Source organism: Nannospalax galili, unplaced genomic scaffold (assembly GCF_000622305.1).
Source record: "Nannospalax galili isolate Female #2095 unplaced genomic scaffold, S.galili_v1.0 scaffold279, whole genome shotgun sequence".
NCBI classification, from domain to species: Eukaryota; Metazoa; Chordata; class Mammalia; order Rodentia; family Spalacidae; genus Nannospalax; species Nannospalax galili.
In genome coordinates, this window is record NW_008343971.1 from 2,097,658 (window position 1) to 2,111,987 (window position 14,330).

Here is a 14,330-nt window from a genome sequence, read left to right on the forward strand (position 1 = left end):
AGTGGTTTTTGAACACATTAAAAAAGAACATAAAATATAAATTGAAATCAATATTATAGATAGAAAATTCAACCTGCTAGAACCTGTTTGCTCACTTTTATTAGGCTGAACTTGATGTTACAATGGCTACCCTGAAAGGAAAGCAAGCATTACTAAAACAAGTGGAAGATCAAATAAAGACCTTACAAGATGAATATGACAAAGGTGTGAATGAGAAAGAAAGTCTGGGTAAGTAACTCATAAAATTTGCTTTGGACAGGAAAGGCCCAGTTTTCAAAAGCAGGAAGCATTCTCAGGCAGTCAGAGCTGACCTTCAGTCTAGCACATATTTCCATTGGCCTTCTTTCATAAACCATCTAGTATTAGATGAAAAGAACTGCAGGTATTGTATATATTCAGCATCCAACATATGAAAAGGCTTGTTGGAGGATTTTACATTATAACTCAAACCAATGCATGACTTTGGTCTTGAAAATAAATACTCTGGACAATAGAGTGTACCTGTCTTCAGCCAGAGTAAGACGATCACAAGAAGTTCTTAGCTTGGAAGAGTCTAACCTACACCTGGCTGTGAAATGTAAATGGATGTCAAATTAGTGTGAGATTTCATAGAGATGAGCTGACATCATTCATCAAATAACACTACCTCTTCTGGAAACCAAAAGCAAGTTTGTCAACTTCTAATAATTTAGGAAAATATTGAATAATGTCACCCAATGTTCTCAAAATTTTCTAGCAAAGAACATGGCCCTTACCAAAGCACGCCTGGTCCGTGCTGGAAAGCTGACGGCTGCGTTAGGAGATGAGCAGGTTCGATGGGAAGAAAGCATAGAGAAATTCCAAGAGGAGATAGCAAACATCATTGGGAACGTATTCATAGCTGCGGCTTGTGTGGCTTATTACGGAGCTTTCACGGCACAGTATCGGCAGTTGGTAAGTAAGCCCACTTTGCATAGAGCAGAAAGAGGTGGATGAAACCAGGGTGCGATGCTGGGGATTTCTTTTCCTCAGTTTAGATGGAGGTTCTCCACCATAGTGGTTCACAGGCAGAAATATGTGCCTATTCTATGGGCTCCATCTCTCCACTAGCCAGTGACAGCCCACGCGGGTAGGCTTCCCTTAACATGTTTCTCCCTTTCCTTCTCCTACTTTGGAAAGATATTCATCACTCAACGCAAGATCCTGCAGAGCAGAAAGGGTATAGTAAGGTCCTTGCCTTCCCATTACTTCTGCCAGCAGGGATGAAGTGTCCTGAAGGGACGGGACAGGTACAGAGAGCTGGCAGGATGGAAAGAGCAAGACATTTGGTGAATCTGTGGTTTCTAGGACTTTAACTGTTTTTAACCTATTTATTTTGTGTGTAAGTGTGTGTCTGTGTATGGGTATGTGCATCCCTGCATACAGATGCTCATGGAGGCCAGAAAAGGCTGTCAAATCCCCCAGAACTGGAGTCACAGGCAGTTGTGAGCTACCTGGTGTGGGGACTGGAAATAGAACCTGGGTCCTCTGTAAGAACAGCAAGTGCTCTTAAGTACTGAGCCATCTCTCTAGCCCCTGGATTCTAGGTCTTTTGTCTTTATATTTAAAAATGTAGTTTCTCATTTATCAGGGCATAAATTTTCTATCTACATGTACTTACCAGAGAATTAAATTACCAGGAAAAATTCCATAGTTATTTTTATGAAATGACTTCCTAAAAATGTTTACCTTCATCCCTGAGTTGTGGAACCTAGTCTGGAAGTCACCTAGACTCAGAGAGAGTTCAGGTGTCCTCTGGTTCAGTCATGTTCTTTTCTGTGGCAATGGTGTTATCCCCCAGTTACTGACTGCTAGTGCTACTCAGTCATTGTGGTCACCCCAGACTTCTCCACATGCTTCCAGACTCTCCAAAGACAAAGTACCCATTTGGAAAATCAGTGACAACCCCATCACTGCCACCACACATGAGAAAACTGAGGTCCATGTGGGAATAACATACTCAGATTTGTAGCTAATGACATACTTCTAGCATCAGATCCCCTGGTTTTTAGGCCACTTTTGTGCTCCGTGTTCTAATGCCAGCACCACTGTGGAGATTGGTAGAGGCAGCTCTACAGCCACTGGCTTCCTACCTCCCTCTGTTAGAAAATGTTAGATAGATCAGGACTGATCAGGACATGAAAATGAAAGATGAGACTGATCCCAGGAACAGATTGTTCTTTCTGAAGAGGAATGAAGGATCACAGTTTTTCCACGGGTTTGAAACTGAAGCACTGAAGCACAGTTGGTCCCAGTTTTTATGGGGCTTAGGAGGAAAGATCAGGTATTTTCCTGCAGTTATCGGGCTTTTTATAGTTTGAGTGTTTGAGACAATAAATGCTGGTGGTATGGTTTGAGGGTTTGGGACAGTGAGTCTGGCACATGTTTTTTCAGACAGTACAGTCGGTGGGTTGGGGGTTGGGGTTTCTCAACTTAGCTGGGGCTTTCCAAGCTGAGACATTTATCCTTCACCCTCCATAATATATTTTGTGTGCCCTCTTTTACTGAGTGTTCCTGAATGTTCTTCCTTATACAGCTTATAGAATGCTGGATTGACAACTGTCAATACCTGGAGATCCCAATCGACCCCTCCTTCAGTCTCATTAACATCCTGGGCAATCCCTATGAGATCTGGCAGTGGAATACAGATGGACTACCCCAAGACTTGATATCGACAGAAAATGGCATTTTGGTCACTCAGGGGAGAAGGTGGCCCTTGATGATTGATCCCCAAGATCAGGTGTGCTAACAGACACTTGTGATAGAGTAAACTTTAACATACTTCTAAGACTATGGTAATTTAAATGTCAAGCATTTAGAAGTCTTCTACTCTGAACCCCTCATCCTATGGATTAAAAAGCTACAAAAATTGTTCCACTTTGTAAAAAAAAAAAAAAAAAAAAAAAAAAAAAGAAAAAACTAATTGAGATAATGGCACTGGCACTCCATAACCAAACAGTTTCAAGTTTCAAGCAATTGTGGATGGAAAATATTGGCCAAACATAAAGCAATCTATTTAAGCACTCTCCAAACTTTATTTTGACTGGTTTGTTTAGGAGATTGGCCATTTGCTTTTCATTTTTGCGGGAGACAGAAATTTATACTCATGAAGCCTTCTTTTCTAAAGAATCTGAGGAATCAGGACGGTCAGGGTATGATAGAATTCAGGGCAAGCCTGTCTGGAATTCGCACAGTTCTGGCTGCCTTCCTGAATACTATGTAAGGGTTAGAAAAGGAAGCCAGAGAAATGAAGTCGGACAGCAGAGGTCCAAGCTGTCCTAGGTGGCTCTTCCTTTGTTGTAAATCTGAACATTATTGGCCTTAAAAGGAATTTTTATTGGGGAGAGGAGGTTTTTCTGGTTGCTTCATTTTTTGTTTTGTTTTGTTTTTATGCCTCCAGTCTAACTTAGATTGAATAATTCTAACTTTATTCTAGAAACTGCCGCTTTGTAGCCGTTAGTCACCTCCTAAGCAAATGCCCTTCTCTGCACTTTCTCACACAGGCGAACCGCTGGATAAGGAACAAGGAAAGCAAAAGTGGTTTAAAGATCATTAAACTGACAGACAGTAATTTCTTACAAATACTTGAATATTCCATCCGACTTGGTTTACCCGTCTTACTGGAAGAGGTTCGATTTTCACTTTCCTCCTCATGTTAGTTCCCAACTGTCAGATATCTGGAACATTATGGGAAGGACACCAGTCAAGTCCATGTTCAAACTGGTCAGGCCAATTGCTACTGGAACAGTGTATTTTCAGATGCAGTACACTGAAGGAATTGAAGGCCACTCTGCTGTTTCGTAGTTAAGAGTCTCTACTTTCCAACACTGCTCATTCTCAGGCCTACTGTGAGCCTTAAAGTTTAGAAACTCAAAGCAGTGATGCCAGCAGGAACCCTGTCTACATGCACTTCACACACCATAAAACATTTCAGTGGGTGTAAACATCACTTTCTACTTGTGCATAAGAATTAGATTGATGAATTATATGAATGAATTTTCTTTTGGAGACACAGTTTCATGTATACATGAGACATGTATATATGCTGGTCCTTTTGCCTCTACCTCCTGATTGCTGGGATTACAGGTATGTACCACCATGACTGGTCTATGCACTGAGCTTTAACCCAAGGCTCATGCTAGGCAAACACTCTACCCACTGAGCTACACTCCCAGTCCCCCAGAGGAGTGGATTGTTGATTCAAGATGCTCCCTTGTGGGATTTATCACTCTTAAGAATGATGTAGCTTATATTGTTCATTCATTCCACAAACATTTGAGAACAAACGGCAAGCAATAAAGATAGGGTTCCTGTCCTCGATAGTGAAATGGGAAGAAAGAGTGCCCCCTAGAGGGTTCTTAGTCTCATTCATAAAAGAATTTAAGAATGGACCCAAACAGAAGCTTTAGAACAATTTTATTAGAATTTTAAAGAAACTCTTCAGGGCAGGGGAGCTGGTAGTCTCACTAGCTGCCTTGAGGAAGAGAATGGAGGCGGGGGAAGGAAAGAAAGCCATGAAGCCATGCAGGTTTAGAGCCTAGATAGAGGTCAGATGCATATGACTGACTGGCAATCATATGGCTGGGAGAAGGAAGTTTTAGAGAAAAAGTAAAGAAATACAAGATGCTAGGGCAGCCCAAAGCATCAAAAGAAAGCATGCTTAGAAAAGGGATATGAAGAAGAAAAGGAGAGAGAGGTATGCTTTTCTGAATTCTAAAGTAGGCCGAGTTACAGAGACCTACAAGTCCATTGCTGGGTCCAGAAGCACCGCACAGAGAGGTGGGATTCCAGGCAGGGAAAGTTCACTGTCTCATTAGCACACTAGGTATTCCACCCATCTATTTAGCATAATTTACGGTGAACCTGCCTTCCTAGGGGTGCTCCTATGACCACATGATTGACCAGTGAAACTGGAAAGATGGGTCATCCAACAGATAGACTAGGGATTTTACAGTCTTAAACTTATAGGGCTATTTGCTACTCTGACAATAGTATGCAATCTAATTGGGAACAAAACCAGTAAACAGAGAATGAGAAAACATAAGGGGCGAAGAACAGGTCTTTGAATAGGAGCATGGCAGGAAGAAGCAGGATGCAAAGATCGGCAGCAAGAGGTGAGGAGCCTGTTCTAGTTTCATTCTCCAACTGTGATAAAACACTCTGACCAAAACTACTCAGGGAGGAAAGAGTTTATTCGGCTTTACATTTCCAGGTCACAATCCATCACTGAGGGAAGTCAGAGCAGAAGTCAAGGAAGGAACCCGGAGTCAGGAGCTGTGGAGGAATGCTGTTTGCTGTCTCACTCACTGGCTCATGCTTAGCTAGCTTCTCATACCACCCAGGACCACCTGCCCAAAAGTATTATGGCCCACAATAAGTTGGGCCTTCCTACATCAATTAGTAATCAAGACAATGCCCCACAGACATACCCACCGGTCACTCTGATCTAGGAAATTCCTCAACCGAGATTCCTTCTACCCAAGTGACTCTGGGAAGCTGGCAATAAAAACTAACCAGCGCAGAGCCTAATTAGACAGGTGGCTAGAGAGGATACGATTTAAGGTGTGACTTCTGTCTGAGCTCAGCCATGGGGAAAAGTCCAGTGAGAGGGGTTTCCCAGGCCAGGGCATGTGCAAAAGTCAAGGACTTTTGGCTACTGACCACATTTTGTTTCCGTAATTTGCCATTCTGTTTTTGTAGAGAATAAACAAACAAAAGCATGGGCTGCGAGCAGTTCAGTCCTATGTAGGCTTTTCTCTGAGGATGCTTAGAAATGACATTGGCCTGGGGTAACTTAGCTGCAACCTCTGAATGGTGACAAGGAATAATAATTAATATGTCAGTATTCCCTCATATTTGTTGATGTTCACTACAGTCAAAATTTGGTTCTTAGTATGCTAACTCATTAACTTTCACTTCAACCTTACAGAATAGTTATTATCAACCCCATTTTCCAGTGGAGTAACTGAGGCATTAAAAGGTGGAACTATCTGAGCAGTCTTGACTGCTTAGGAAATCCACAATGATTACTATACTCCCCACTTTAGCCACAGAAAGCATCAGGTCCCCAATGTAGCCAAGCTTTGGCTGACACAGGGAAGGTGCTGGAATGAACCTAAGGCCTTCCTCAAAGCCTGAAGTCATAGGAGAGAGGAAAGTCTCTAGAAGTCTTTGGCACAATTATGTTATCCCTAAGCTGTGTTCTTAGTTTGGGACATAAGAGGTCCAAGGGGAACTTTCCTCTTTCACAGCAGTGGACAAAATCCCTTCAGTAATGTCACCATGCCCAAGTTCAAAACATCAAACACATTGACTTTGAGGAAAAAATAAAATAAAATAACCACCAAGCAGAATAATGGAGGGCCACAAACTTTTTTAATAAAGGGCCAAATAGTAAAGATTTTAGGTTTTGTAGCCTCACACAGCTTCAATACATATTTTTCTTTATTTTGGTTTGGTTTGGGAAGAGGAGGGTCATCTGTTGATCACTTAAAATGTTTGGGTTTTTTGGGGGCAGGGGGGAACCAATCTTTTTTATTGCATATTGTAAGGGATGTCAAATGATACAATTACATAAAATACAACATAGCAGTTCTTTCAAAATTAAAAATACAACTACTTATGACAAGCCATCTTCTGAGTATTTCTCAGAATTGAAATCAAGATCTTGCACAGACTCTATGTGTTGCAGGAGCTTTGTACATGGAGATAGGACGCTGGGGTTCTTCTTCCAGGAAGCAGTGACTAGCACTGATAGCACTGACTTAATGGATTTGTATCCAGAAAACTGAGCCCCAAGTATAGGAAGATTTTGACTTTTGTACCATTCCAGCCACTTTGTCTCCCTTACATGACATTACACATTCTAATTTGGTATTCTAAGTCTAGAAGGCTGTGACATTAGGACTATAGGAGTGTAACAAGTCTATGCATGCATATATTGACACTGATCAGATCACCCTGGCTTTTCTTTGTTCTCCTATCCTGGCCCCCAAAGGTCTCCTAGAAAATATGTGCATTGCGGAATTGTTCAGAATAGTACATTATGAAAGCAACCATACCCATGGGTTGTATATCTTATAATATATATACATATATATAAATGGAATAGAATATTACTCACTCTTTTTTATGTGTATGTGTATATTGCCTGCATGTAGGTAAGTGCACCCCTGTCATGCAGTGCCCATGGAGGACAGAAGAGGCTGTCAGATCCCCTGGAACTGGAGTTACGGACAGTTGTTAGCTGCCATGTGGGTGCTGGGATTAGAACCCAGGTCCTCTGCAAGAATATTCAGTATTCTTAATTGCTGAGCCTTCTCTTCAGCCATGATATTATTCACTCTTAAGAGGGAAATTCTGCCCTTTGTCACAACATGGATTGACCTAGAAGTCATTGAGAAATAATAAAGTAATCCATCATAGAAGGAGAAGCACACGATGTCCATTGAAGAAGTTATGTAAAATATTCCAACTTATGGAAAGAGGCTGCTTGCCTCATGCACCACGTGGAGGCAGGATCCAGGTGCTCTCAGGTGGTCCCCTGAGTTCTCAGCCCCTATGCCAGAGGGAGGCTGAAACAGGCACTCTCTGGCGGTCTGCTGAGATTTCAGCTGCTACATCATGGAGAAAATGGTTTTGTTTTGTTTTTTAAATCTCAACTTAAGACACATACAAAACGAAGCCACAGGGGTCCAAATTCGGCCTACAGGATGTAGTTGGTTAACCCCTAAGTAGAACAACTATAAGATTTACAAACCTACCTGTCTGGGGACCACTGAAGAGTGGGTCACCTGCATATGTCTGGAGATGGCTAAGGGATAGGTGAACCTACAGTGAGTTCATGCGCCTAACCTTCCTCTCTTACCTTATTTTTCACAGAAAAGAGTAGTGAATAAGAGTGTTCTAAATACTTTGTGTGCTGTTTTTCCTTTAGACAATTGATTTTTTTAAAAATCAGAAAACATACAGTGTTAAGAGGCAATGTAAGGACAATAATAATCATGATCACTTGGGGGTGTGTGAATACTCATTTATAGTAAAGTTTGAATCCCTTCAAGGAATTTTGGCAAGTTGATGACATCTATTTTAACTCCTTTCTTTTTATATGGTTTGTTTCCACTCTTAAGCTCAAAGAAATTTTGGATCCAGCCCTAGAACCCATTCTTTTAAAACAAACTTTTGTCAGTGGTGGGCGACTACTCATCCGCCTTGGAAACTCTGACATTGATTATGACAAAAGTTTCAGGCTCTATATGACAACCAAAATGCCGAATCCCCACTACCTGCCTGAGGTATGAACTGTTAGTCTGGAACTTCCCACCCAACTGAATTATGATGTATACTGAGTCTCTAAAACTTGGTGGGTCCCACCTCCAGGGATCAGTGAGCAATCCTCTTCTATTCTTCCTATTCCCCATCTTCACCACCCGGCTTTTGTGTGACTCAAATCTCCACCCAATCAATCCCCAGAATGATGTCTTGCCTTGTGGCACTGCTCAGATACCCATGTCAAATAAAATAAAATGACCATCTATTTGAAAACACTGGTGACTTGGTGATACTTGAGAATTATTGGCCAGAAGTCCAGGAGGTGTACTGAGAGATGGTGGAAGGTGTCATTTTTCCCTTTTCCTTGCCGTTCATCTATTCAAGTGATGTCAGAATATTACAATGGCATAATAACAATTTCCTATAAAACTTCCTGTTGAAGGGAAATGTGTAAAGTTCTTTTTGCTTGTAATAATAGCTCATTTTTAACAAAGGCATTATATATGTTGTTATAACTAAGTGATCCTAATATCTTGTGAATCCTTTATTCACCTATAAATTCTTCATTATCAAAACTTTTTAAAAATTATTTTATTATTTTTATTTTATGTGTATGACTGTATTGCCTGCATGTATGTAAGTGTATGCATGTTGTATAATGCCCACAGAGATCAGAAGAGGGCATCAGATCCCCTGTTATTGGAGTTACAGATGGTTGTTAGCCACCATGTGGGTGCTGGGAATCAAACCCGGGTCCTCTACAAGAGCAGCCAGTGCTCTAAACCACTGAACCATCTCTCCAACCCTATAATCACAACTTTTAACTATCAGGAGCTAAAGTTCAACACAGATGGAGAGCTTCCCCAACATTATACATCCACTAGAAGGTACAGCTGGAATTCAAACCCAAGCTGTTGATTCTAAAATACTGCTCCTAACCTTTCACCTCTTCTTAAACCATTGTATAGGATCCTGTAACTGTCAGGGCTGAGGAAAAAGATCATCACTCATGCTGCTAGGGAAAATGGTATTCGAATTTTGAAAGCCACATTGTGCTTAGACTATGTGGGTTGGTTGTATGCAATCGAACTTGAGCTACCTCTTCCTATCAGGAAGCTGTGCTCTGATAAGGAAAGCAGCTAGCTCTCCTTGTATGGCCAGTCTGCACCCACCATTCATGTGCTCCATGTTTCTCTTCCAGGTGTGCATCAAAGTCACCATCATCAATTTCACTGTGACTAAATCAGGTTTGGAGGACCAGCTGCTGAGGTAAAAGGGAGTGTGGGGGAGGCAGGTTGATGGTCCAGGATTTCCTAATATGGAGGTTTTCTTAAGACTTAGTTTTAATTTTAATTATGTGCATGCATGTGTTTTGGCAGGGGAGGGGGGAGGTGCATGTGAGTGCAGTTGTCCTTAGAGACCCAAAGAGGGCATCAGATCTCCTGGAACTGAAGTTATAGGTATTTGTGAGCTGCTCAGTGTGGGTGCTGGGAACAGAACTTGGATCTTCTGCAAGAGTAATATGAGCTCTTAACCACTGAGCCATCTCTCCAGTTGGAAATTTTGACAAGGAAAAACTTCCAATGTGTAAAAACACCCTGAATGACTCAAACAGGTGAGAGTAAACAGCCAAGCTCTTGCCCATTGCCACTGCTCAGAGACTTCTCAAGGAGATCCCTGAATCCATACACAGCATGTAGGGCAGCCTGGCAGCCTATCCCCCTCTTCCCTTCTCTAGGATTGCCCATCTTGGTAAATTAATGAAATCTGTGATTCTCTTGTTCTTAGAAATTGTTGTTCTATGTCTGTCCAAAAGCAGCCATTCCAAACATATGTGCTCCTGTCTCATGGGTCTCTACATGTTTTGTGAGTGTACTTACCATGCCTACATTTGTAGACCTCACAAAAATAAATATCCTCCCTTGGCATATGCTACAAAATTAAATCCCAATTCCCAAAAAGGAAATTGTGAGTTGCTAATATTAATCTTCAGATTTAACCCAGAACCCTGGGAATATAGCTCAGTAGAGTGCTTGCCTGGCATGCACGAAGCCCTGGGTTCAGTCTCCAGAACCCTATGAAACTAGACTTGATAGTACAGGCCTGTAGTCCTTCAAGGTCTTCCTTAACTCCATACATAGTTGGAGGCTGGTCTGGGCTACATGAGACACAGGCTGCCGCCCTCCCAAAAAGCTCAAAAAAATTCTTCATTGTGGGCTGGAGACAGATCAGTTTGGTAGCGTGCTTGGTTAGGAGGCAAGAAGCCCTGGGTTTTATCCCTCACACCACATAAACTAGACATGATGACACATCCCTCACATCCCAACACTTAGGAGGTAAAGGCAGGAGGATCAAGAGTTCAAGGCCATCCTCTATAAAGCAAGTTCAAGGTCAGCCTGGGATACATGAGACTCTTTCTCAAAAAAAGAAACCCAAAGAAACAAAACAGAACATTAAAGGAATTAGCCAAGAAATTCAAGATGCAAAATTTTTATTATTTATTATAATAATAATGTCAATGTTGATTAAAACTAATTACATTTATGTTTAATATGTAAACATGTACAACCTAAGGATATATTCTGAGAAATATGAAATTAGGCAATTTTGTTGTTGCGAAAGTCAGAGTGTGATTTTACAAAGAAGAGTGAGTGACATCACTATGTGACATTATCTTACAATTGTTCCATATTCAGTCCATCGTTTACTGAAATGCCATTATACAGTGCATGGCTGTATTTAACCAACACACATAAACACACACACACACACACGTTTTTAACACCACCCCCTCAAGCTGCCAACCACAGCTCTTCAGTCCCTCTGGGATAGGACAAGGCCCTTTTTCAAATTCCATGGAGCCACTAGGCAGCCCACCTCCTCCTGTCTCCCTCTCTTCCCGACACTAACTCACCCTTCTTGGCAATCCTGTTCTGTTCTTAATAAATTTGATTCTTTTTTCTCTAGGCTATTTCCTGAGCTCATTTTTATTTCATTTCTTTTTGAGGCCCTCTCTTCTGAAAATATTCCTTAAACAAATGAAATTGAGCTGCTTCCTTATACTCTGCCTATAATGATTTTAAGGCATCTGAATTCAGCATGTGCATAATAAACAGTGGGTTGACAGCACGTCACTGACTGCTAGTCTTAGAGGAGGCTCTTGATGCAGCAGATTCAGCACAAACCCAGTTCCACTTCTCAAAGTCCTGTAGCCTCAGGAAGTGAAGCTCTCCTGGAGCTAGGAGAACCAGTGTCCACCTCGCAGAAGCATTCAAAGGCTTAAGAGTTAATTCACCTAAAACTTCTAGCAGGGTACTGGCAAAGGTGACACAATAAAGATGAATGTCTGGGAACAGAGGGCTTGAGTTCCCATGCTTAGACGGGGCGGACCCGGGAGCAAGTTGGGGGAATGAGCTTTGTGTAGATGCAGTCAAGAATTGTTTCATGGACGACAAATATTTAGCACAACACACTATGTTGAGGACTAGAAAGGCACTGAAAGGTCTCCAAGAGAGGGATTGTTCCTTGAGACCACAAGATTTATTTAATGCCATAGATAGTCAAATAGACAATAGCCCAGCAGGCACTCTGAAGAGAGTTCAGGCCAGACAGACATCAGAGACAGATGCGTGTGGGGGAAGGGGTCTGGAGAGAGGAAATCAGGGCCCATGTGGCAGAAGTGGGGTCTCTTGTACTTTTCTGAGGATGAGGATAAGGGGAGTTTCACAACATAAGCCTTCAGCGAGGCTCTCTCATTCCCAGGCCAGAGGCAGGGAAGGTAGCAGAAGGTTAGGCCACTAAGGCCCCTTGACATAAACTCTCTTCCCCATGAGAAACTGGAAATTCACTAGCTAAGGACTCACAGACAGTGTCTCAGTAGGGTGCTTGTGGGTAGAGGAAGAGCTGCTGCAGGTACTGTGGCCCTGAACAGCAACTGGATTCTGACATTACACTCTTACAGACTCAAAGATACCGAAGATATCACATCAGGCCTTATAAGTCACAACTAACTAGAGGGCCTTTTTTAAAATGTGGTATCATGGGGACTGGAGAGATGGCTCAGCAGTTAAGAGCACTGACTGCTCTTGCAGAGGACCTGGGTTCGATTCCCAGCACCCACATGGCAGCTACAAACCATCCTTAACTCCAGTTCCAGGGGAATCTGAAGCCCTCTTCTGACCTCCACAGCATTGCATGACACAGGTGCGCTCACATACATGCAAGCAATACACTCATACACATAAAATAAAAATAATATGTTAAAAAAATGTGAAATGTGGTATCAGACTATAAATACTGTTTACAGTATTTTTTATTTTATTTTATGTGTATGAGTGTTACACCTACATGTAGGTAAGTGCACCCGTTTCATGCAATGCCCACGGAGGACAGAAGAAGCTGTCGGATCCCCTAGAATTGGAGTTACAGACAGTTGTTAGCTGCCATGTGGGTGCTAGGAGTCAAACCCAGGTCTTCTGCAAGAACAACCACTGTTCTTAAACACTGAGCCGTCTCTCCAGCCCCTACAGTATGATTTTAACAATTTATCTTTGAGCTTATTTCATGTCTATGCACATATACATATATATATCTAAAGGAAGTGTTTTTATGTTTTAATTTTTATTATATATTATTGGTGTGTGTGTGTGTGTGTGTGTGTGCACTATGGCACACATGCACACCACAACACAAGCGTTGAGACCAGAGCACAACCTGTAAGAGTTTGATTCTCCTCCTCCACCTCCTGGGTCCCAGGGATTGAACTCAGATCAAAAGGCTCAGCAGCAAGCACCTTTACCCACTGAGCCCTCTCATGGGTCCATCAAAAGGAAGGGCATTTAGGGTATCTGGTTACCTCTAAGGTATGGAGATGGAGGTGATAAAATGCCACTTGTACCTTATTCATCTTTTTCATTGTTTTAAAAATAAATTCACTTATTATTAATACAAACAATAAATGTATTTTTCAGACTTCAAAACCAAAGAATTGCTTCAGTGAGGTAGTAAGATGTCATAATCTTCCATGTCAGTATAAAAAAAAAAGAATGTTCCACTTTTGCTTTCAGCTTGGTAGAGATGAACATTAGACTCCCTGTGAAACAAGTAGATGTCATGGGAACTGTGGCAGGGACCAGATCTCTGACACACAAGTGAAAGAATCAGAACTAATATGCAGCTTGGTCCATAAAATGCTTGCTATGCAAGAGGACCTGAGTTCAACTCCTAGAAGTGCATAAAAAAGCCAGATAGGGTGGCACATGCTGGGGAGGTAGGGACAGGTAGCAGCCAGCCTAGCCTAATGGGTGAGCTCCAGGCCAAGGAGACCTGTCTCAAAAATAAAATAGAGATTCAGTTGGTGAAGGTGCTTGCCACCAAGTCTGATATCCTGAGTTCAATCTCCTGAACCCACATGATAGACGTTGTCCTCTGCCCTCTACTGGCATGTACATGCTCATGCACATGCACACAGACACCCACAGACACACACACACAAACACACACACACACATACACACACACACAAACAGATGTAATAACAATAGAAATTTTTCTTAATAAAATAAGGTGGCTAGCATGCCTAAGGAATGACACCACAGGACACTGGAGGTTGGTCTGTGACCTCCACCCACACACATGAACACACACACAAACACACACACACACACACACACACACCAAAAAAACAACCAGAACAGGCCTTCAGGCCTGTGAAGAGCCACCATGCCAACCCAGCAAATCAGGGATATCGCGCTTTCAGATTCAGCTACATAGGACTCCAAATACCCCGCTACAGAGCACACCAATAAGAAGAAACTCAACAGAGGTAGGATCATAGGAGCAAGGGTATTAGTAAGGAAGAAAGGGGGGAAGTGGGGGCACCTTAAGTGGGAAAATCATGATAGAGGGGTGAGACGATACAAGAGAGAAACAATGCCTAGCTAGTCACGAAAACCAGAGGGAACCATATTATTCCTACAATCTACTGACAAATTATACATAACAGATCAAGAAATATATCTCTAGATAAGGTTTATTTGAGA

General features: G+C 42.0%; 1 protein-coding gene across 1 annotated transcript in view; it reads left to right on the top strand.

Annotated features, from left to right (window-relative positions):
- Positions 1-14,330, top strand: part of Dnah6 (dynein axonemal heavy chain 6) — a 317,890-nt gene that overhangs the window by 196,768 nt on the left and 106,792 nt on the right. The window contains exons 52-57 of the mRNA XM_008840298.1: positions 105-228; positions 737-933; positions 2,555-2,758; positions 3,522-3,647; positions 8,148-8,312; positions 9,491-9,558. Coding sequence (XP_008838520.1) covers positions 105-228; positions 737-933; positions 2,555-2,758; positions 3,522-3,647; positions 8,148-8,312; positions 9,491-9,558 — 884 coding nt within the window. The remainder of the gene's footprint in view (positions 1-104; positions 229-736; positions 934-2,554; positions 2,759-3,521; positions 3,648-8,147; positions 8,313-9,490; positions 9,559-14,330) is intronic.